Source organism: Salminus brasiliensis, chromosome 1 (genome assembly GCF_030463535.1).
Source record: "Salminus brasiliensis chromosome 1, fSalBra1.hap2, whole genome shotgun sequence".
Taxonomy (NCBI): domain Eukaryota; kingdom Metazoa; phylum Chordata; class Actinopteri; order Characiformes; family Bryconidae; genus Salminus; species Salminus brasiliensis.
Window position 1 is genome coordinate 81,185,872 of NC_132878.1, and position 24,548 is coordinate 81,210,419.

Consider the following 24,548-nt stretch of genomic DNA (forward strand, 5'->3'; position numbering starts at 1 on the left):
AATAATGATAAAATAAATATTTATTCATAAATTATTCATATAAGGAAAAAAAAAACTCTTTATCTATGCAACCTATCATTTTCTTCTAGGTTCTGGACAACACACACTTTCAAACATCAACACACAGTAGCTAAATAATGCAAGAAGCACATCTACCATGTTTTTGTGTTCTGTTGATTTTAAGATAATTCTGCAAGCAGCTGAAGTATTTTAGCAAACCCTATTGGAGTTTTAATTAGCAAAAACAAAAACAGCCCAAAAAAGCAGAAACCCAGGCACATTCTTACATTCCAGTCTGTCTTTATTTGACATTAAATATGTTTTAAGGCCGTTACGCTTTGTTGAGTCTGAAGCAGATTAATGATGTGTTTTGTAAAACCTCCAGCCAGCGTGATTCTTCTACTTCCACTGTTTCTTCTCATAGTCCCAGTTGACAGTGAACCCATGCACAGGGTTGACCCTCATGTCGATCATCCTCTGGGTCTGTTTCTCGATCCATTCAGGAGACAGGGTGTGGGGGACGTCACTGTAGACTGCAGAATAAAGAAAACACAGGAGTCTGTCTGAGACAATGAGGCATTTCAGTGAGTATTGCAGTGAAAAGACGGGGGTTAAATAATCACTAAAAATAAAAACAAAATCACTGAAAAATTGTCAACATTAGGCGAAGTGTAGTCGATCAGCAAAGACATGTTTAGGGTTTAAAGTTTGTGATTTTAGGATTGCACTGGAGCGACGAGGCTAATGCAGAACTTACTGTGTATGGAACTGATTAGAATTGTACAAACTGCATGCCTGGAGTGGCCTGGAGAGGCAATGACAGATAAACTATTCTCCCTGACACGTCAGTTAACATTTCATTTGTGGTTCTGTATCTCTCAAAAGCCCAGAAATGCATGTGTCAAGCATGCCTGTTAGTGGTGTCTCTAGGCATGAATAAAATGCATAATGCTGTTCTTTGCCTGGTTCTCCACCATAAAGACTTCTTCATAGACGAAGAACTATTTTTCAGTAGTATACAGATCCCTGTTTGCTGAGTGTACATGCAGACTGCACAATGGTAATTTATGGGGTATATCACCGTCCACTACTTATCAGACACATTAGCCTCATAGCTCAGTACAAAACTACAGAAGCAAACTTTAAACACCAAGCATGTCTTGGCTGAACGACTACATTTGGGTTTCGCAGAGAAATAGTGTAAATGAGATTTCTTGGCAGAATTATTGCTTTAAAATGAGAAGAGAAGCTCATGTCTTCAATATTTTTTGGGGGACTTTGAAATTGCACTCAGATTCTGAATATTTATTCAAGAAGGAAAAAGATCACTCAAATGTTCCCCTTCGGCACATAAAGTATTGAAATATTTCCTGCTGTAGGATTTGGCAGACTTCATATCATTTTTAGTTATTACCCAGAGTAGAATACACTACAGTAGCATACAAAATTCCAGCCAGGAGCTCACTGAGAGACAGGATCACATTCAATGACATTCACCATTAGTGACTTATAGAATAGCTCCTTACAAAAAATAGACTGACTTACAAAAAAGATTCTGTGCCTCATTCAAAACACACTGATAATTGAATGTAAGTGGGTAGAGCTATGCTGCTGTTGGCTGAGTGGGTGGATTTATTTACATGCTATAAAATAAAGGTACTGGAAATGGTTTACTGACTGATGCTATAAAAGAACCATTTTTGGTACCATAAAGAACCATGTTTGCAATAGAGAACCTTACTACCCTCACACTTCACACATACTCTTTACAAACATGGTCCTTATATGGCATCACTGAATCAACCTTTTCCAGCACCTCTTTTTTTAAAAGATGTCTTGGTTTCTGTGACGTTACAAAAACAATGCATTCAAATTAGGCTGTTTTGCAACTTAGTGTCCATATATGGACTGTATGAAAAGAGTGTTCTTACAATTTAGCAACATTTCAGCTGCCACCTGCCAGCTGTTTGGTGGCCGTGCTGAAACCTGGTGGCCGTGCTGAAACCTAGATGGACTCGTGTTTGTCTGACACTATTAATATCACCACTATTAACTTTCTGTTGTATCTGCTTCGGTAATTTTTATCATTAATGTTTAAATGGTCTGGCCAGAGGAGGATGGGTCCCCCTTGTGAGTCTTGGTTCCTCCCAAGGTTTCTTCCTCCAGCTCTGAGGGAGTTTTTCCTTGCCACTGTCGCCGTTGGCTTGCTCACGGGGGTCTTTGACCCTTCATGTTATTCCTTCTTTCTTCTCTGTCTCTGTCCTTTATTAAGTGCTAATTATGTAAAGCTGCTTTGTGACGACAACAGTTGTAAAAAGCGCTATACAAATAAATTTGACTTGACTTGACTTGACATTTACAAACTATATTAAAGTCTTATTTTTATAGAAGTGAAGAAACTGTGATCTTCCATGACTTAGAGAAGATCATTTAAAAATATCTGAGTGCTGTTTTTTTCCAGTAGTTTATTTATACGCTATGAACAATGGCACCGTTCTTACTATATTTACATTTTGAAGAAATACAGAATAGTTCCAACTATACTCTCAACAAACTATATATAGTGTTGACTGACACAGCCTCGGATAAAATAAGCTCATTGTACTGGATAACGCTACAGTGCACTGCAGGAAGGAAAAGAAGAGGCAGCGATATAAAGGAAAAGGTCTAAAAAGGAATGCAAGAAAAAAAAGAAAAAAGGAGAATGAAAGAAACGGTTAATTGTGCAAAATCCCCTAAACACAGCACCCCCCACCACCACTACCATCACACGCATGCATGCTTGTGCACACATGCACATAAACACACACACAGACACATGCACACACCCTTCACACAACTGCGGCTCTGTCAGCAAAAAAAAATAAAGAGCCATTAATTGTCCTGACAGAGGCTGCACCTGACAACAAAGTGCCTAACACCGCCGTCTTATCTTCAGGCTAGAAAACAGGAACGGAATAAACAAATGAGCGAGAATGTGTCAGAGCGTACGGCGGGCCAAAGGGAACCAAACTACTACCACTACCCACAACAAGGCATTTTCAGAAAACAGAATTTACGAGCACACACAAAAAGGTGTGCGCAGCCAAATACCATGAAATGAACGCAACTGCATCCACCTGCTATTATTTTCCCAATGAGAAGCAGTAGTGCCGATGCCACCCAACCCCACAAATACACAGTACACGGTACAAAGAGGTGGATGAAAATGCTATATTACTGTCAAAGCAGTGAAGAAGCCGGAGCGCCGGCCTTCTTTACCCCTAGCAGTCACAGTTAAAAGCAACAATATCAAAACATGTTTACAAATTAATATTAAAGGAACCATATCATGGAATATTCAAGTTTTTTTATTAAAAATGAGAATTTGAGTAACTAAATAAACATTCATTTAACTTTCAACATATATGGCAACTAAGCCGCATGAAACAGCCCAGTTTGCATTTATCATGGCTGTGATGTCATAACCATGAATGAAGCCCAATAGGCCCAAAGTAATGTCACAAACATGTTTGTGGTACTTCTAAATGGATTACTCGCATTCAATCAGTGGTGAAGCAGCTCATTTTGTGTAGCAATAAAAAGAAACAAAACAGACGGTACCGAACTGTCTTATTCAGTGGCCTGCCAGACCCAGCAGGGGGCACAAGTGCTTTCAGGAGTATAATGCACCACATCTGAAAAGTAAAATGCATAGTACAAGCCAATGTGTCTGTGCGCAATCATTTACATGTATACTAAAAAGATTCCGCACAACACTGAAACCAGATTACAATACATGAAAACGTAATTGTGTTATTTACCCAGAAGTGAGTACATGGCAGCCAATCAGAACAGAGGTTGTTTACATATGATTCTCGACCCTTTAAAATAGAACTCGTCTCCACTGCCATTTACATGCTGGCATATTTTCACAAGTGATTTCTGCTCGTTTATGACTAGTTTGACACATACATGACTTTCCAACTGTCTGATATATTACCATGCTTCCATGCTGCAACCAGGGAATTCCAGCATGGATTTTACGTTGAAAAATGAAAAATAGTTGAAAAATGTATATTTTTATTGTTTTTTTTCAGTCAAAAGTGAAAAAGAAGGGGCTCAGAGTGTCTCAGCAGTGTAACACGCTACCACTTTGCCATCAGCGACCGGATTCTGAGAGAGCACAACAAGCCGTGCTCTCTGCATTCATCACTCTCCGAGCGATGTTGGCTGGCATAAGCATGTTAGCTGGTGTGGTGGAGCCAGGGACCCGGCGCTTTCCTCCAATCCTGTCAGTTGCCTTTCGATGCCGCATCAGCAGCAGTTCAAAAAGAAGCAGTGGCTGACCTCACATATATTAGAGGAGTCCTTACCCTCCTAGTATCTGGGGCACTGCTAGTGGTAGGGGGAGCTATGAACAAGTGAGTTAATTGGCAGTATCAATTTAGGAGAAAAAAGGGAACATTTTGACAAACAAAATTAAAAACAAAATGTCAATAATCGCTTGTTTGATGCATTTGTATACTAAAAAGATGAATTCATACATGCCATACATATCACTTGATCATGGTGTAATATAATTAAACCTATAAATATATATGTATAAATGAATTATAACTGGTTCTGATATGTTAAGCCAGATAAATATTATAAGTGGACTTTATAGGAAAACTGCATAATACAGGTCTTTTAGTTTCAGTTACAATAAATTTCAATAAATAACACATTTGTGTTTAAAAAAAGAGAATGAGTGAATTTATTATTTTGTGCTTGCTATAGATAGGAAAGGAAAGAACACGTTCAGATCTGAACAAAGCTAAAATGAATACTAAAATGATACTACTCTGATTAATGTAGCCCAAATACCTTTCTCATTACCTGCTGTGCCACCTTCTAAATCTTCCTGTAGGTCTTTTGCAGTAAAACAGAGGTTCTGATTTGCTTTTCAATCAATCACATGAGCAGTTCTCTCTGAACAGTCTCTAAATAAGGTCTGAGACACATTTGTTTTGCATGGTACTTCTTTCCCACTCTAAAAGTATAAAATTTAACACTGATACACTAGTCACTAGACACTAGTCTGTTTAAAATGCATATAAATATATAAATGAATGCATAAGTTGGATGCCACTGTATACACAAATATGAATACAACATTTTTCACAATGTCTAAACACAAGTTTTAATGCATGTATTATTTTGTGATTTTACTGTAAAAAAAAAAAAAAAACTAATAGAAATATACAAATTACACGTCAATTTTATTAAAAAATTCATTTATTGGATAAAAAAACAAAACAAGAAAAAAAACAATAAATATGCACACTGCTGAAAGCTTACATATATATTTTAGTTTTAAACTTTGAGTAGTGGTGTAACATATCATGGATAATCCATGATCCATACAGATCGTTCTCTGTGGTTCAGGACATGATGAGAACGATGGATTTATCGTCAAAATTTAACCATAACAGTGTGGACTGCAGTTTTACTGCCGCTGTTTGCCGCTTTTTACTGTAATGATTCCCTCAATCTTTACGCAGAGTTGCAGTGAAAACACTCAGACTGAGCAGCTGTCTGTCATGTAACCGAAGCATGTGGAGAAAAAATGTGGTGCATTGTGCCATGAGAGCCATAAGGCAAAACATCAAGTAAGAGTGGAAAGCAGAGTTAAATTAGTGTGAGGCGTAGGAGCCTCATATGGACATGGGTTGAGTATAAAAAGAGTTCTCCAAAGTAATTCAAACTCAGAGTGACGGACTCCTTTATTAACTTTTAATATGGAACGGAATAAAAGAAAAATAAATGTGCAAGAATGTCTCACATTATCTCCCTTATATCTTTTTGTGGATCCTAAAAACCATTTATTTCCTTTGGCATTGCTCACAGAACCATTCGTTTAGCTATTATTTTTAATAGTGTAGATTTGATAAATTCAGAAAAAATACAGTAATTTGAATGTGGCTGCATTAACCCATCTTTGGTAGTGAACACACACTAGTGAACTAGGGGCGGTGAGCACACACACACCCAGAGTGGTGGGCAGCCAATTCCAGCTCCCGGGGAGCAGAGAGGGTAAAGGGCCTTGCTCAAGGGCCCAACAGTGGCAGCTTGCCGAGCCCGGGAATCGAACCCTGTTATCGATGGCCCGGCGCTCTAACCGCTGAGCCACCACTGCTCCACCACTGCCATAACTGCTTAGGCCTCACCCCTTCCCACCCACTTTAACTGTGTTCTATCATTAGCGGTGGTCTCCACTGATGATGGCAAATGAGAAAGCGAGAAGTGTATCACTGATAAGTTTTCTATTTTGATGCTCGAGATATTCTTCAATACTGTATTAACACCATTACAGCCTTATTACTTAGCAATGCAGCTTAACTTACATAATCATGCAATTACACTGAAATAGGCCTAGTAAAGTAAAAAGACAATAATGGCTCCAGACTTCTAAGGGCAAAACTGCTTCTTTCATCAGCCTTTTCCCTCCGTAAAGCCTGCCGCAGAGTTAAGTCTCCTCCAGACGAGTGCTTAATGCCCCTAATGAGGCTGAGGAGCAGCGGCCCTGGAGCTGCGCCGCACGCTCCTGGCTTTTCAAGTTCCAACATGAGGGGGAGTGGTGTGGGAAATACCCCACTCTCAACTGACAACTGACTTTTGGACTTCTTTTCTTTGTGTGTGTGTGTGTCTCTCTCTATCTCCCTCCCTCTCTTTCTTTCTCTCCAACAACAACTTCTTTTACCCTCTCTCACCTTGACTAAATGCTTTAAGCCATGCCCTCTTCCCACTTTCCTCTGTTTTGTCTCACTCTTGTTCTCTCCCCTCTCTCTCTCTCTCTCTCTCTCTGTTTCTCTCTCTCTCTCTCTCTCTCTCTCTCTCTCTCTGCTCGTGTTCTTTCCCACTGCAGCGTGTCTCCTGGGGTGATGCAGCACTGACTTCCTTCCTCAAAGAGCTGAGGCCTCTGAGACAGGAGATGGGAGATGCAAGTGTCTGAGCTGCTTCCGACATGGGCCCTAAATCTTTCTTTTTCTCTCACACACACAAACACACACACACACCAACACACACACACCATCTCTTCCTCTTTCTTGCTCTTTAATACATACATAACAATACCCATATAAAGATTCTATTTATTACTGAACATATCTTCATATTTGAAAGATGTAGCCATTATGTCACATTTTGTTTTTTTTAATTGGTAAATAGAGGCAGGAAAGGTTTTCACCTGACGACTCTTCCATGATGGTCATATTTGTGCAGGTGTTGCTGCACAGTATAACAGTGCACCATGACTCGAGTCTGCTAAATCTTCCTGTAGGTCTTTTGCAGTAAACATTTGTTTTGCATGGTACTTCTTTCCCACTCTAAAAGTATAAAATTTAACACTGATACACTAGTCACTAGACACTAGTCTGTTTAAAATGCATATAAATATATAAATGAAAGCATAAGTTGGATGCCACTGTATACACAAATATGAATACAACATTTTTCACAATGTCTAAACACAAGTTTTAATGCATGTATTATTTTGTGATTTTACTGTAAAAAAAAAAACTAATAGAAATATACAAATTACACGTCAATTTTATTAAAAAATTCATTTATTGGATAAAAAAACAAAACAAGAAAAAAAACAATAAATATGCACACTGCTGAAAGCTTACATATATATTTTAGTTTTAAACTTTGAGTAGTGGTGTAACATATCATGGATAATCCATGATCCATACAGATCGTTCTCTGTGGTTCAGGACATGATGAGAACGATGGATTTATCGTCAAAATTTAACCATAACAGTATGGAATACAGTTTTACTGCCGCTGTTTACCGCTTTTTACTGTAATGATTCCCTCAATCTTTACGCAGAGTTGCAGTAACACACAGACTGAGCAGCTGTCTGTCATGTAACCGAAGCATGTGGAGAAAAAATGTGGTGCATTGTGCCATGAGAGCCATAAGGCAAAACATCAAGTAAGAGTGGAAAGCAGAGTTAAATTAGTGTGAGGCGTAGGAGCCTCATATGGACATGGGTTGAGTATAAAAAGAGTTCTCCAAAGTAATTCAAACTCAGAGTGACGGACTCCTTTATTAACTTTTAATATGGAACGGAATAAAAGAAAAATAAATGTGCAAGAATGTCTCACATTATCTCCCTTATATCTTTTTGTGGATCCTAAAAATGTATCTGATTCATGACTCAAAAACTGTGTAATCTGTTTTGTGACATATATACTTAAAAATAACTACTCCCAATCAATCATTGATTAAGATAACCTTGGAAATAATATAGGTGTTAATTTTGCAAGTACGATATAAATATGAATGTCTGGGCAGATTTCTTAACTATAATCAAGAGTCAAACACCTTAATACATGCTAAATAGACACAACTGCCTTTATTGTCCATAAAAGGATCAAGAGGGTGGTCACCGTTTTTGCACTTTTGCCTTATTGCATGTGCTGCTCCTCTCAAAAGATCTTGTAAGATTTTTAGAATGAAGCAGCCGCTTCATGTAATAACACTGATAGCAAATACTGAACATGCTGCTTAACACCTGCCGCTAACATAGTTGCCAGTGCTGATGTTAGGAGGCAGAGACAATACACATTTTAAAACACAAATATGTTTTTATGAAAAAATAAATTTGGGAATGTCTGCCATGGCATATTCATATCCTTTCACAAGTGAGTTCTTTTGGCACGAGCAGTGGGGAGAATGTGACCATTACTCAGCAACTCATTCCCTGGATCTGACTTATATAAAAAGTTTGAAATTATCATTTTAAAGATTTATCACACACAAGATTAGCACAGGTTTACCTTATCTCACAGCATGAAGCTGATATTCCACCTTAAAACAGCACTGATGTTACATTCTGGCATTCTAGCTTCTGCACCATTTAAAGTGAAACGGAAAATCCAGCAAGAAGCTAGAGATCAACTCCAGCCTTGTGAAGGCAGCTGTGTTTGTTTACAGTGCCATAAGTCTGCACTGAATTTTTTCTGAAAAACTGAAGGTTTTGTGACGGGGTGGTTAAATCGTTAGAGGTAAAGCGTAAATTTCAGTGCTGTTTTACCGTATAACGAAGGAAACACATCACTGGAGTGCTTCTCGAGCACAAAGTTTAAACGAGCACACAGAGGTTAACTGATATTTTAGATACACTTCTTTATCTTTTAATGAACTGATGGAAATAAAGCCGATTACTGAATCATGTTGGAAGCTGAATGTTCTATGCAGAACACGTCAATCCCAACAGTGGGACGTACCAGGAACCAGAGAAAAGGCTTTACCTGAATAATGATTTAATAATTTTGTTTTCCAAACTACTGCTCGAAGCAGTAGTAACTCTTCTGGCTGTGCAATATCTGCTTTACTAAAGCTACTCATTACTTTGTGCTGGCAGTGGTTTCTGTTGGAGAAATGTCACAGCCACACTTTAATAAAAGAGGGATTTTACAGTATCATGCTTTCCAAATGCACCAAACTTGAGCTGAATTTGAGCACATGTTTCAGTGCTGAAAGTAAAAACACAACATTTATTTCTTTAAAATAATAACATATATATATTTTTTTTTTCCTCAAAGAGTAATAACTTGTGTTTTAGCTAGGCTGTTGTAGCTCAGCCTGCACTCTTTCTGCACTCTGTCTGCACTCTAAAGTCTAGTGACTTCATGAACAATCTGACATCTGTGTTTTTCTTTCTGCTGAGCTGAACTGCCCTCCTGTCTGGGTTGATGCTGCTGTAAGATTAACACTGACTGGGTGTCCCTGCTGCTGCTGCTCTCAGACCGACACAACCGCCATGGAGCCATCTGCATGTGCCATACAGCATGCTGCACTTATCACTCTGATAAGACTGATCCCTGCATGGACTCTTTCCTAAACCAATAATGATTAGTTATAAACCTAACATAACTAATCATACTGTTAACATGGAAATAATAGATCTAATCTTCAGTCGGCTGATAAGACTTCTAACATTAGTATCTGGTCAATCAATCGCTTCTATTTCTGTATTCATTTTTCATTACTGTATTTTTATTAGTTATTTTTTATTTCCATATTTTTTATATTTTTTAGTTTAATTATGCTATTTGTTTGGCTCTGTGGTGTTGACCAGAGAGAATGGGTTTAGCTTTTAAGGCTTGTTTCTCTTAGGGTTTCTTCTCTCTCCGAGGATGTATATAAATAAAGGATAAAGATGTGGGCTTGCGGACAAAGATGCTGCAACTATAAGGATTGCTGGTTTGAATCCTGGGTCATTCTGCTTGTCATCAGCAGCCAGAACCCAAGAGAGCACAACTGGGCCTGCTCTCTCTGGTTGGGTAGATGACCACATCACTTCAGTGTAATGCTGGCCGGCATGGACATCTGCTAGCCAATGCATCACTTTCTTCCAAGAACATTGGTTGCCTGTTGCTGTTGGTTGCTCAGTGTTGCGCATGTGTTGGCGGAGGCAACACCCTCCCAGTGTCGGAAACATAACATGTGATAGGGGGAGAGTTCTAAAGAATGGGTTGGGTAATTGGCCACACAAAATTGGGGTAAAAAATTTAAAATATAAAAAAGCGAGGAAGTTAAAAGGGACGGAAGGAGCAGTGCTTTCCCCTCCCTCAAAATTCACAGTTTTCAACATTGAGCAAGGAACCTAACCCCTAACTGCTCTATGAAAACTCAAATGTAATACATATATCAATAATCCCAGGCACAGTTGATCAGCCATGGCATGTTTGACATCTAAAGTAAGCTTCTTTAGTTTAGAATGGGAGGTGCTTGGCTAACATTGCTAACAAACAGTAGACTTAAACTGTCACCAATCTTTGTTTCATAACTACATGCCCAAGAACATGTCAAAATTTGCTCAAATGCTCAAAACTCAGTCCCATATTCAGTTCTTTATTTAGCAAATAACAGCTTCAGCTTTACCACCGGAAGTAACTTTACTGATACTGTGATGAAACACTTATTTGTCCTAAATGCAGTATCATTCTGAGTGTTGTAGTCCAGCTTGAAAGAGGAGAAATATTACAGAAATATTTTGTGGGTGATTGTTTATGTTTAAGTATGGGTCTATCCATCACATTTTACTAAAGCATTTTTTAAGCTGATTTATGCAGTTTTTCAATAGATTTCGGATTATGATTATGGCATGCATTTAGCGAGATAAATGTCAGTCCAGTGTTTGTCATTAGCCTAGCAATTCCTGTTGAAAACTAAAGAAACAAACATCAGATATTAAACACTCTGTAGCTGATCGACTGCATCTGTGGTAATTCGATTATTCTACTCCTTTAAAGTGAACTTGGTGACAATGATGAGCAATACCTACCATAAATGCGCTGCCACCACACTAGAAGGCCAGTGAAACCGAGGAAGAAGAAGACGCCTCCCAGGACAGTCTTCCACTCGTCTGATCCCTTCCTCATCTCAGCATAGCTCAGCTCAAATGAGAGCCTGTACACTGCACAACAACACAATAAAAGAGTATATAAAGAGTAGATTTTAGCTTTTAGCTATGTTTTAAGGGGGTACTAGGGGTGCACAATAATTTTGTAATCAAAGCAGTAGTATTAGAAATGTCTTAATTAAGTAACATCTATCTTTTACATCTATCTTTTACAGTCCGCCAAAAGCATCCTTTCAGCATGCATGCAGCTGTAGTTCCAGAACATGATTTCAGTTCTACCTAATCTGCTAAATTATATCAGATCAGGGATCCTGTGGTCATTTTTTGAATTCATTAAACAACCTTGTGTATTATTTTTACCTTCAAATAACAGCTTATAAATTATTGTGACGCTCCTCTGACTTGTAATAGGTGTCAGTCGCGCCCTCCAGTCGCGGGCCAATGCCGAGCCGCCACTCACAGGCTCACAGAAGGACTTTTGTTATGTTTCTGTTCTGGTTTTGATTCCATGTATCGGTTCAGTGTTTTGTTCATGTTCATGTGTTTTGATTCAGGTTTGTCATGTCTTATTTGTGTTTCACCTGAGACGGGGGGTACTAAATTAAGGGGCTTCAACGCTCGGTTCCATGCCAAAAATTAAATGGATAAACAGTTAAGGAACCTTGAGGTAGCCCGAAACGTTCCCGTCTGTAACCACGTAGTGTTTAAGCCAGCTTCCGCTCGACTCAGTTGTTCATGCGCAAGCCACAAGGTTTTAGTATCCAGCGAGGGTCGCTCGCTATCCGCAGTAAGATACCCACGACTCTCGTTCCAGGTTGGGTCGGCCTAGCCGCTCTTGCCAGGTAGCTGGTTCCCCAGCTAAATCCCCAGTCTCAGGTCTGTTTGTTTTTGCCCTCTTCTGGCATGTGTTTGCCATGTTCTGGTTTTGTTGATCACTGTATTTATGTTTACGCCCTTTAGCTGCTGCATCGTTTGTCTCACTTGCCCCCTCTTGTTTATCTTGTTTTGTTTAAAAATTTACTTGCATCGAGTCCATCTCTGCGAGTGTCCATCCCTCTGTGTCTGGCCTAACCCGCCATGACAAACAGAAGAATAACATTGCTGTCATTGTTACTCCAGACTCTGCACGCTGCTAACTGCACTTTGTAACTTTGGATAAGTGAGAAGGATGATGCTTGTGAGAACTGTGTAACACTGCCTAACCCAAGTTATATTTATGTAGAATCTGGTAATATTCCTGTACCACGTTGGGCTACATGCTTCTTCAACTTTCAGTGATGGTTCTGTATCTCTCAGCTTGTCCAGAAAAACATATCCTTTAGCAGTGGCTCTATGGTGCAAAGTGTTGCTCCATAGTGTTGCTTTAATTGTAGAGTGAGGTGACACTTTGACTTCTGACAGGCATAACGTTTTTTAAACATTTTAAAGGTATAAACTGCATGACAAGCTAACCTTTCGCTACATGGAGCTACTGTTACATTCTAGCACCTGTAACTTTTGCACATTTATGGTGGAATAGAAACTTGCAATTTCAACCATGACCAATAAAAAGCCAACTTTAGCCACCACTGTATTTAAATTTCTATCAAATTTAATGGAAAAAATGTAGATCAAGAAGATTAAGCTGCCTCAGAACTGCTGGCAAACTGGAACATTTCTGTAATGTATTTTAGTGAATAAAAAAAAGACATTGAACACTGAGCTTCCTTAACACAATGGGCATAAATGAAATCTGATAAATGTAATGAACTTTGTATAAGTAAAACATTACACATATATTACAATTATTATACTACAATTTATCTCATTTAAGTGAATGTATGCTAATTTAGTCCAAGTTTCTACATTATATAAATGTATATTATATCATCTGCCCTTTATGTCATGACTCAGTTTCATGACAAATAAAACCTTGTCATATTAACTGAGACTGAAGACCAGTAATTGTCAGCATCAGCATCAGAAGTAGGTGCAAAATATTGGATATACTTCTTGTTAGTGATTTACTACAGCTAGTAGACACTCTATGCCCACATAAATGGGATTGTTTGAGAGTTGATTGGACTGACTGAAATACAATCCTAGGAAAGTCCTAGGAGCTCATTGCAGGGCTGAGACAGATTTTTTGAAGTAGTTTTGCAGCTGACCACAGGGACAAAAAGCCTTTTGGAGGACAGTTTTATGGTCAGACGAGACAAAGATTGAGTTATTTGTCCACACTGACCAGAGATATGTTTGGAGGAGTAAAGTTCAACCCCAAGAACACCATACCAACTGTTAAGCATGGCGGTGGTAGCATTATGCTCTGGTGTTGCAAGTGGAATGGCTAAATCAAGCTGATATTAAGCTTTTGGATTGGTCTTCCCAAAATCCTGGACACAAAATATGTGAACTGTGCTTTAAAGGCAGGTCTGTGCCAGGAAACCAACTAATTGAATTGAACTCTGCCAGTTAGGCCAAGAAGAGTAATCAAATATCCAGCCAGAATCCTGCCAGAAGCTTGTTGATGGCTACCATAAAAAAAGTGCATATAAACTGCTGAACGCAACTGTAGGCATCAGCCAAAACTCTCATATTGACACATCCCTAACGGCTACCATGCACAAAACATAAAATTGGACATAAGGCAATAACTGATAACAGAGATGGGCAATACTGCCATCTTACGGTTATATGATTGCAGCACCTGATTGCTTATAGAACTATGATGCTAATGGATACAAATTCTAAGGTATTTTTGCAATCCTTCCAACATTTCACAGCAAGATCACTGACAACTCTCATTTTCAAAGCTACAGTATCGCCTGAACAAGGATAGCCATTGTCTAAACTGGAATGCAATGGAATTAGCCCTCTCATTTAGCAGAAGCTCGTTTCCAATGAAGCCAGTCACTTTCTTCCATGATAAATGATGTGGAATTCATTGTCTTTTCCATTCACGCATTAAAGGCACAACAGGTCAGATTAGCTTATCTGTATCCTATAGAGGAACTGTGACAGGTTTCAAAACTGAAAAATGGTGCACAGCACCTTCCATCTGACAAGTGTGCATTATGGCCACTCGGTTTTAAATAAAGCTTTTTTAACCTCATTCAACATACATTTATAATTCAATTATTAATGTTAATGTTAATATTCAGTAACTGCTATAAATTATTCAGTAACAACATTAAATCGAAATAGTTAGATATATAGCAATGAGAGTCAGATCTTGAAGTGTGGGCCCACATACCAACCCTTTGGGTTTAAGGAGTTCATTCCACGCTGTAAAGCTGCGGTGTGGACAAAGCAATTAGGGGCTTTCAAACAGGCGAATATATTCCACAAAAATCCTCGTCTGAACCAGAAGCAACCCGCTTGGGCCAAGAGCAGATCTTTAAGAGCAGTGTTATGGGCGGCGTTCAGCACCATGCCACAATTCACACTAAGTGAACAAAAGAATCTTAGCTTATTCAGAGGTGAAGGTTTTCACTATGACAGCAGTGTATAGGATAGCACACAAGTGAGTGTTCTTATTCACCAATGTGAGCAAATGTCATACACACGCTCCCAAGTGGCACAACTGTCTAAGAGTTGGTCTTATTATTGGGAATCTCTGAGCTCGATCCCTAGTGGCTAAGAGCCTAAGACAGCATAAGTGATAAGTGATACTAGCCAATGCAAATATGTTAGCTGACAGATGCAGTTGGGCTGGTTTTACTGACGTGCTAGTCATCTCCCAAATGAATTTTCAACCAATTGCACTAGCCAGATATCAGCTTAAAAAAAAAGGCTTTTTCAGCAGAATACTCTTTGCCGTCTAAACCCAGCCTTATAGTTTTTAAAACGATCCACTGTTTACTCTCTACTAATCCCGGCGGCTAGAGCTCTGAAAGGGTGCAATGCATCTTCCTGCCCTTCCATTAGCTGCATAGCTAATAAGGTGGCAGTGAAACCACTTAGCTATTCTAAAATACGAGTGCACCTTTTAAGCAAGAGCTAGAAGTTGTAATTAGATATTCAAAGCTGATCCGATGAAGGACATTCTGCAAAACCTGGGTGCACTGGGTCTACTGGGTTCAATTTGAGGTAGTCTTGTATGTATTGTAACTCATTCTGATCAAAAGCATCTTATTGATATAACCATCTTAACTGGTAGAGTGAGTCTTCTATGGGATGCTCGCTTGACCACTTTCAATATTTTGTACTGATATACTTTTGTTAATCCCATGTCTTATAAATAGTTCTACATATCATTTCATCAGATCCCAAATGTTTTGCACAGTGCTGGATATCTATGAAGCTTGTGTTTCATGTTCCAGGAACGCTTTCAGTGTGATTTGGCCTTTCCCGTAAATGGAGTCCCAAGCTAGGCTGATATATTCACATAAATTGTGAAGAGGTGCTGTATTTACGTTCTAGTTTCTCCTCCTTGGTAAGTTTGGTCCATGCGTCCTTCTCTTTCTCTTTCAGCTTCTTCTGCTCAGGAGTGAGCTTACTGACGAATGTGATATCGGGCAGTGGTGTGTCCAGGTGGTTATTGTACTGAGGAACGCTGCAGTCAATCACATGCACATCTGAGGACAAAAACCCACAGCACCAGACAGTAATCAGCAGATGGCTCACATTAACTAAATGAAACATTAATGTTAATGTTAACAGTGCCCTCTCCTGTTCAAATAGAAGCAGTGCATCTGTTGCACTGTTGTGACCCTTAGCCAATAGGTGAACTTTCCCACGGCCTAGTTTAGTCATTTCCCAACTCAAACATCTAACGTAAGTTATTATTTAGCAATTAACCACCGCTGGTGAGTGTGTCAGAGCAGAGGAACCACCAAAGTCTGCTAGACTTTCAACTACTAGGAAACAAAATTAACATGCATGCAACACTGCATTGCTTATGAGATATTATTAAACTAATATGTATTGTTATGTAAGTGTAGCTTTGCTTCAATGAATGAACAAAGGCTTATTCATTTGTATCCTTTTAATATAAATCCATACATGGTTTATTATCTTCCAATTAAGCAAGGAAAAAGACCTTTGGTATACACAGCTATGATCAGCAGTTCACATGGACATGGGTGTCATGGCAGTATTGGGCTTACAATGATTTATCTGAACTGTTCTTTTCCTGGGGCAGAGTCTCAGCTAAGGGTGACAGTTTTGGGCTTCTTAGATCCCTTGGTAAACACCTATCAAAAACCTGTTATTATCTACAATTGTTATTGCTAAACTTGAAATATGCAGCTGTTTAAAACAACCTCCAAGAGACATTCATGTTGGTCAATCAATTGAGTGCTGTCAAACTAACCCTTTTATCTGGGCACGAGAAGCTTCCAGCAGTATTCAATCATGATCACTAACAGGAAGAGGCCTTGGTCATGGCAAGTTAAAAGACACACCATTTTTTAATCATATGTAATAATAATAATAATAATAATAATATAAAAGGGATGTTCACATATTTTTGAGCTTCTATTTATAATTGTAACTTTGTGTTAAGTTCAGAAAGAAAAAAAAACTTCTGGCTCAAATTCTTGTTTTTATTCAATTAGAGAGCACTCATTCTGAAAGACATGTGACTAGCAGAAATAAGAACAGTTCAGAGAAGTCACCGCAATGAGGTTAATGTCCATGATGAGTGTGTAAACCTCAAATAAAACAAGTGTTTCTCCACATTCATCACAAAATGACACTTTGAAAGACAACTGCAGTCTCAGAATTATTCCAACCTTTCATGACAAGCATCTTTAGTGCTTTAGTAACCTTTGGCTGTTCTGACCTGCTGCAAACATGCTACATAGCCAAACACTCTTGAGGAATCATAACCCGTTCCTCATGGGTAATAGACTCCAGTTCTCTAATATTCTTGGGTTTGTAAGCTTCAACCACCTTCTTCAAATCCCACCAAAGATTTGATATGCGGTTCAAATCAGGCGACTGTGACGACCACTCCAGAATTGTCCAGGACTTCTTCTTAAACCAAGCCTTGGTGAACAGTGAACCAAACCGAGGTCTGTTTGGGAACACTGCCCTGTTGGAAGGTCCAATGATGCCCAAGCTTCAGCTTCCTCACAGAAGACATGATTCATTAAATCCACCTTGCCTTCCACATGCTGCAGGTTTCCAGTGTCAGAATGAGCAAAGCAGCCTCAGAGCATCACCGAGCCACCACTATGCTTCACTACAGGCAAGGTGTTCTTCTAGGTGTGCTTCATCCTTCCTCTTCCAGACATACAGGTGGTCCATAGGCCCGAAAAGTTTGAGTTCAGAACAGAATCCCAAACATTCTGTGTCTTATTTATATGAGTTTGAGTAGACTGGAGCTGGCTGTTTTTATGCTTTTGGGTCAGCAGAGGTGTACGGGTATGCAGTCACTCAAGGGTTTTTGAAAGCATCCTCTTTCTGCCACGTCCAGGTAGCGTAGCCAGTGTTCCTTTAACTTTGAATTTGTGAACTCTGCTTCCAGCTGTATCTCTAGGATCATTCAGAGCTCACTTTTTAACTAGGCTTAACTAAGCTAATTAAATGTTAAAGGGTAGTGATGAAGCAACACAATTGGTTGGTGTGGTGCAACAGATAAACCCGCAACCTACCAGGGGGCTATCACACCATGTGGGAGACTGAGGTTTTATTCCCAGTCTGGGTGACTATGCTGAACTACATCAAAAAGTCCTTGGACAAGACTCCTAACACCGCATTGGTCCAATTCTGTAATATGAGTGATCTTGTAAGTTGCCATGTGATGTAAATGTACTGTAACTAGTATGTTAGCTTGGGGCAAACATTTTAGCTTGTGGCTATAGAGTCATAGATCAGATCCGAGGCAAAGATTATGATCGCATTTAACCAAATTGTGAATTTTGTTAATAATAACATACTCTGTGAATGGTAAATGACGAATGCTTAAAAGACAGAAATTGCATTTGCAGACATATTCTTGTATTTAACAGGTTTCTATTGGCAACAAAGCCAATACAGCATTTTTTACAGTGTACTGAAGTGAACTTTGGCCTCTGCTCCATGGCAGGCCTGATAAGAATGTCATTTCAAAACCGGAAATACTTGAAGTCAATAAGGAAGGGAGACCATGTGATGTTTAACTTTCACATGCTAAGAATAAATAAGTTGCAGTTCTCACCGTGGCTGTGTGCAGCCAGTGCACTAGTGGAGGTGGACACTCTCCTCCAGAGTCCAGCCTGCAGCCCCCGGACCAGTGCTCGGGTAGACAGCATCTGGGGAGCAGAGACTGGGATTTTACATAGGCTACTATACTACACAGTTCTGTGAAACGTATCTGCTCTCCTAATTTCCTCGACTTTTATTCTAGATCTTAGCTCCAGCTCACTTTAACTCAAAGTATTCGATGGAGCTCCATCGTTCCAAAGAGCACAATTCTGCTGCTCCTCAATGCTGGAAGGTCTTTATACCCCTCTAGTCAAGGCTTGGCATTGGGCATGGTGACCTTAGGTTCATGTGCTGCCATCCCATTTTATGATTTTCTATAAATTGCTCAACACATATGAACCCATATGTTAGCAATGGCTGCACATTAAAAGAGCTGAATGCAGATCTGATCTAGTCATATGTATATACTGATACTGCAGCCTACTTCACATGGAGTGGCCTAGTTTTAAATATGGCCACCCAGAGGGCATAGGATAGTAGGGCAACAGGGGGAGCCTGCTGCAGGGTTCTATTTATTTCTGGATCCACATTTCTTCACACACGTTTTCCTATGAATGGCCACAAGTGGCTATACAGAAAGAGCCAAGTGGCCACACTGATGGAAACCTTGCCAGAAACGTCACACGTCTGCTCTATTTTTGTGCACGGGTCGTGGTTTCCATTAACAAACGCCCAGGTAAGGTCGAGCAAAGCAGTTGTGTTTACGTGTGGCACGGCACGTAGTGCACAAGCGCAGCTTCCACATTTCCATCACGAGAGGGCGCAATGGATACGCGCGCTGAGAGATGCTGAGGCGCAAAAGGCGCAACACATGGCCGCCAAAGTGAAACAATTCACAGACCTGAAGAGAAAATCTAAGGTTTTAACCATGAACAGACCATCACAAACACAGAACAACGACTAGACCGAAGCGTGAGAACCAAGTGCAACACGCCCAGGTCGAAGTGATGCGTAATTACGCACAGCATGCGCACCTCATAATAATACAATAACTGCACCTACAGATGACTGTTCCAAGGCAATTGCTATAAAATATGTTGCATGTATTAAAAAGGCAATTCCCTTAAGTATTGCAGCAATGCAACAGTGAAAAGACCAGCAAAGCTTTTCTGAAGCCTCAGGTCACCTCTTAGCCTCGCGTATAGCAATAATGCCCAACTCCTGCTCCTGTTATTCTTCAGTTATCGAGTGTAAAAAGAGCACTCTGCAGAAAAAAGCCCCTATCTCAGAATAAACCTGCTGCTCTTAACAGCACCTAACGCATGACCTCCCTAACTGACGCAGATCACAGTGCCTTTACCTTCAACAGTGAAAGTCTTCGCTCGTCTGCAGCTCGCCTACGTGATATGATCGAAGCCACACGGGGTCAGTTGGTAAAGTCGGTCAGGTGTCTCGCGCCTATCAGCGGAGCAGCCAATCAGAGCGCTGACAGCGCTCCAGCCGGCACTCAATGTCAAAGACAGGACACGCGCGTGTGAGGGTCAGTCCCTCAGTCTGACTTTGAGAAGGAGGACGTGGATGTGTGGTGGTCTGGATTACAGCTCACGCTTTGGTGAAAGGAATTCTTTTTTCAACCAGTAACAGCAGGAAGTGAGACTTCCTCTTGTTGTTCACCCGACTGTGCTCCTTCTCCTCAGCCTGTGCTCCTTCTCCTCAGCCTGAGCTCCTTCTCCTCAGCCTGAGCTCCTTCTCCTCAGCCTGTGCTCCTTCTCCTCAGTCTGAGCTCCTTCTCCTCAGCCTGAGCTCCTTCTCCTCAGCCTGTGCACCTTCTCTTCAGTCTGAGCTCCTTCTCCTCAGCCTGAGCTCCTTCTCCTCAGCCTGAGCTCCTTCTCCTCAGCCTGTGCTCCTTCTCCTCAGTCTGAGCTCCTTCTCCTCAGCCTGAGCTCCTTCTCCTCAGCCTGTGCTCCTTCTCCTCAGTCTGAGCTCCTTCTCCTCAGCCTGAGCTCCTTCTCCTCAGCCTGTGCTCCTTCTCCTCAGCCTGTGCTCCTTCTCCTCAGTCTGAGCTCCTTCTCCTCAGCCTGAGCTCCTTCTCCTCAGCCTGTGCTCCTTCTCCTCAGTCTGAGCTCCTTCTCCTCAGCCTGAGCTCCTTCTCCTCAGTCTGAGCTCCTTCTCCTCAGCCTGAGCTCCTTCTCCTCAGCCTGAGCTCCTTCTCCTCAGCCTGTGCACCTTCTCTTCAGTCTGAGCTCCTTCTCCTCAGCCTGAGCTCCTTCTCCTCAGCCTGAGCTCCTTCTCCTCAGCCTGTGCTCCTTCACTTCAGCCTGAGCTCCTTCTCCTCACAACAGCTGGCTGTGTTGCTCAGGCAGAATCAATTTATGAACAATGTAGTGCCATTACTATGGGTGTTCCATTTTACTGAATGGCCTCTATTCCCACAGATGATGGATTACACCCCAGAAGTGTATATATGGGTTTAGGATTAGGACTAAGGTTAAGATTAGAGTTAGGGTTTGATTTTGGGATAGGCCTAGGTTTAATATTAATGTTCGAATTAGAGATTAGGGTTAGGACTAAGGCAAGGTAAAAAGTTAAGGTTAGAGTTAGGATTAAGATCAGGTTTATGGTTAAGATTAAGATTAGAATTGGGATCAAGTTCCAGCTAGCCCCTCATGTGCTTCATACGAGAGCAGTGAATGAGCAGTGAACAGCAGTGAGCTGTTAAAGAGAGAGGAACAGCAGATCACTGCAATCTGTAATGCTCCAACATGGTTGTCGCTGAACTGGGTAAACTCTACATGTGAAATGCTATGCCCACCCACTAAACCTGGCCTACTAGAGAGTGCTCAAGCTGCCCACTGTGTCACATTGCTTTTCCACTGCAGAACCTTTCATTTGATTTCCAGCCAAATCATTTCCATTTGCTTTATTAATAAAATATATTGGAAGTAATTTCATTAAGGATCAATTACAATACTCTATACTCAATACTCAATACTAATCATTCTCTATCGTTTTAATCTAATCGAATCATATCAAATCATGATGTGCCTAGAGATTCCAACCTCTAGTGGATTTAATTAATATTGAATTGAATTGAAGTTAAATTCAAGTTGAGAATCTAGCGTGGGCTTTCCAAATCAAAGTGTTACTACTACAACTACTGCTAATAACAACAACAACAACAACAACAATACTACTACTACTACTAATAATAATAATACTAAAAAGAACAATAATGATCAGATGAATAAGAATAGGAAGAGGAGGAAATTGATATGAACACAGAAGAGATAAGATAAGATATGATATTCTTTTATTAGTCCCACAGTGGGGAAATTCTCAGTGTCACAGCAGAGATGGATAGAAAGACACTCAGTCACAAAAACTTAGATAAATTACACTATATACACAAATAAATAATAGAAGTAAAAAAGCAGGAACAATATTATTTACAGGTTATTAACAGGTAATTGCAAATGACTTTTAATTGCACATGTGTGTGTGGGGGGGTATTGCACATTGTATTATACTTACATATATACATATATACATTATACATAAAATATACATTTAAACACTATACACAATTCTGTCCACTGGCTGAAATCATTCCTTTGATTTATGGTCTCATCCTAAATGTAGTATTTTGATCGCTACTGATTTCAGTACTGATTCCTGTCATGTTATCTCATCTTACAGTATTTGATCACTTTAGACCAATCAGAATAGGTGTCATTTGTTTCACATCATACTAAATTTAGTTGTTAGACGTGAGCGGGTTCATTTAGACTGCACTGTTCACCCAAGCTAATCTGGAACAGTTGGGACAATGTGGTTATTTTTAAGGTGCCCAAGTGTGCCATCATACCTTTTGTCTAATGATTACTAGACGCAGAGGGTGACGAGAAACCTGAAACCCGCCATATTCTTCACAAACTGGTTAGTATTTATCGGTTGCATACTTTTGGATTGATGTAACATGTAGCGAGGTGGAATATATGAGAGGATATATGATACTGTGGGAGGAGTCTGTAAGAGGGAAGGAACGCTGAGAGTTTCAGGCAGCTTCTGCTTTGAGCTCGAAGTCTGGATCCCCCAGTGGAGCTAGGGAGCTAGAACTGAGAGATATGACCGAGTTAAAGGAAGGAGACGTTGTGGTGGTGGATTGTGGAAACTTTGTCATGGGACATGAAAGGCAGAGATGGGGCTTTATAGATGGGGAGGAGAAGGCGCTGTAAGTGAGTTCCTTCTCCCAAAAATAGTTCCCTCATGACTAAATTTTGTTGGCTTATAACTGTCCTATTCTTTTCAAACATTTTTACTTTGTTATGTGGGAAGGACTAAAATTCATACGTCTTTAGGCTTAATGTCATTACACACCACACCACTGGTGACAGCACCTGTACAGGTGTACCTCTGAAGTTTGAGGTTTAGCGTTGAATTGTAGACCAAAATGGTCCAAAGAACCAAGTAGTTCTTACCAGTAAAGGTGTCCAGACTTGATACCTTAGATTAGTATAACTTCAAATCAAGGTCTGTTCCCGTGACCTAAAACTAAAGGAGCTCCCAAAGTGTAGGCATTTCATTCAGCTGACGCTGCCTGTATGCATGCCATCCTATCCCATTTCTAATATTTAGCTCATGACACATGGTAGTTCAGGACAGCCCCTCCTGCAAGGCCAACCTGCAAGGCCAACCTCAGTAATATAGTGACTTTTTGGTCATAATCATAATCATAATCATAAACAAATCAAAGCTATTTTTATCTAGTCTCATAAGTAGCTGGGTATGTTAATCTATCTTCCCTGTCAAAGCCTTAAAAACTATTTTTACACCATATGAAAAATGACAACCTCTCTTTAGGATATGTGAACCTATCATAGTGAACGACTCAACTGTTATGGGAATGAAAAACGTCTTTGATTACATTACGATAATATTATAATGCCTAATTTATATTATTTATAATTTATAATATTTTTTTAAGTATTAGCTCATTTAACTGAGGGCAGCTTCAGACCTCCATTCATCATTCAAATAATTACATCAGATTCATATTGGTTTCAAATTCGTTTCAGAATAACAAGCTTTACGATTATTAACTGAATGCTAAGCCCATTTATGGCAGTTAGCATTTGTTGACTGCCTGAAGGCTGCAACCCACTGCAAGTCATGGTCAGACACTATTGATGTTCTTCACTAGTAATGCTCTAGTAAAGCCTGTAGTGATGACAGTTGTCTTCTAAACTTAAAGTTTGTGCTCATTGGAGGCTTTTGAACGGTCACCTGTACACTTCAGCAGTATAGTTTAGGTCAATGCAGCAAGGCAAAACAGCATCCACACATTTTTAAGCTTTTAGTTAAATCTAAGCAGTTCAGAATTCAGCCTGCTGCTGGCATTAGACGCCACATCCTCTGAGTTACATGTAAGGAGGTTTGTTTGGATCATAGGTATTTCCTTGCTGTAATGACCCTGTGTTGCCTATTTCTTACTCGTGCTTATAAAGGTACAGATGCAAATCACTAGTGCTCTGCTAAGTGCTCCAAAATGTAAGATGGAAAACTGCATTATGTGCTGATAGCTGTTTTGGGAATTACCCCTTTCCACAAGGCCCACAAGAGCCTCCTTCTAAGCTACATTGGTGATCTATGAAGTTTTCATGTTGATGGGGTTGATAATGCGGGATGATCAGCTTGGTGAACTTGCTATTATTTTTTTATATTTGTAAATTCTAACTTGGCCGTAAATTGATAAGGTTTCCAATTGGCCCCACTGAGGTCGAACTTTTCTTCAATGAAGTATTTCACATTTATGTTTGAAACTGTGGAGGAACCTCTTGAGGTGCTTTGAAGAGCCTTCAAGGAACTGTTATGTTCTGAAAAACCTTTATTGAGGGTTCATCAAAGCACCCTAAGAGGCTCCTCCACAGTTTCAAATTGAAGAACCCCTTAAAGGTACTCAAGGAACTAATGCTTTAACAGTGTAGTTACATCCTGGATAGTGATAGTGTTTATCCCAGGTGTAAATGAGGCCTAATGACT

The 24,548-nt window shown here is 39.9% G+C and overlaps 1 protein-coding gene across 1 annotated transcript; it reads right to left on the reverse strand.

The window, feature by feature from the left end:
* Positions 1–264: 264 nt before the first annotated feature.
* Positions 265–20,039, reverse strand: cox4i1l (cytochrome c oxidase subunit 4I1, like). The gene is made up of 5 exons (XM_072690786.1): positions 19,870–20,039; positions 18,523–18,616; positions 15,794–15,955; positions 11,322–11,453; positions 265–533 (listed from the first exon to the last, which is right to left on the reverse strand). Exons 2-5 carry the CDS (start codon positions 18,614–18,616, stop codon positions 400–402), a joined length of 522 nt encoding a protein of 173 aa, XP_072546887.1. The 5' UTR covers positions 19,870–20,039; the 3' UTR covers positions 265–399.
* Positions 20,040–24,548: the final 4,509 nt, after the last annotated feature.

Bases quoted from the DNA above. Each gene is read 5' to 3' on its own strand.
- cox4i1l (XM_072690786.1), bottom strand. From the start codon at position 18,616: ATGCTGTCTACCCGAGCACTGGTCCGGGGGCTGCAGGCTGGACTCTGG. The intron at 11,454-15,793 runs GTAAATACAGCA...GTTGTTGTGCAG, and splicing joins CAAGGAGGAGAAACTAGAAC to TGTACAGGCTCTCATTTGAG. The intron at 534-11,321 runs GTAGGTATTGCT...TTTATTCTGCAG, and splicing joins GTGGTGGCAGCGCATTTATG to TCTACAGTGACGTCCCCCAC.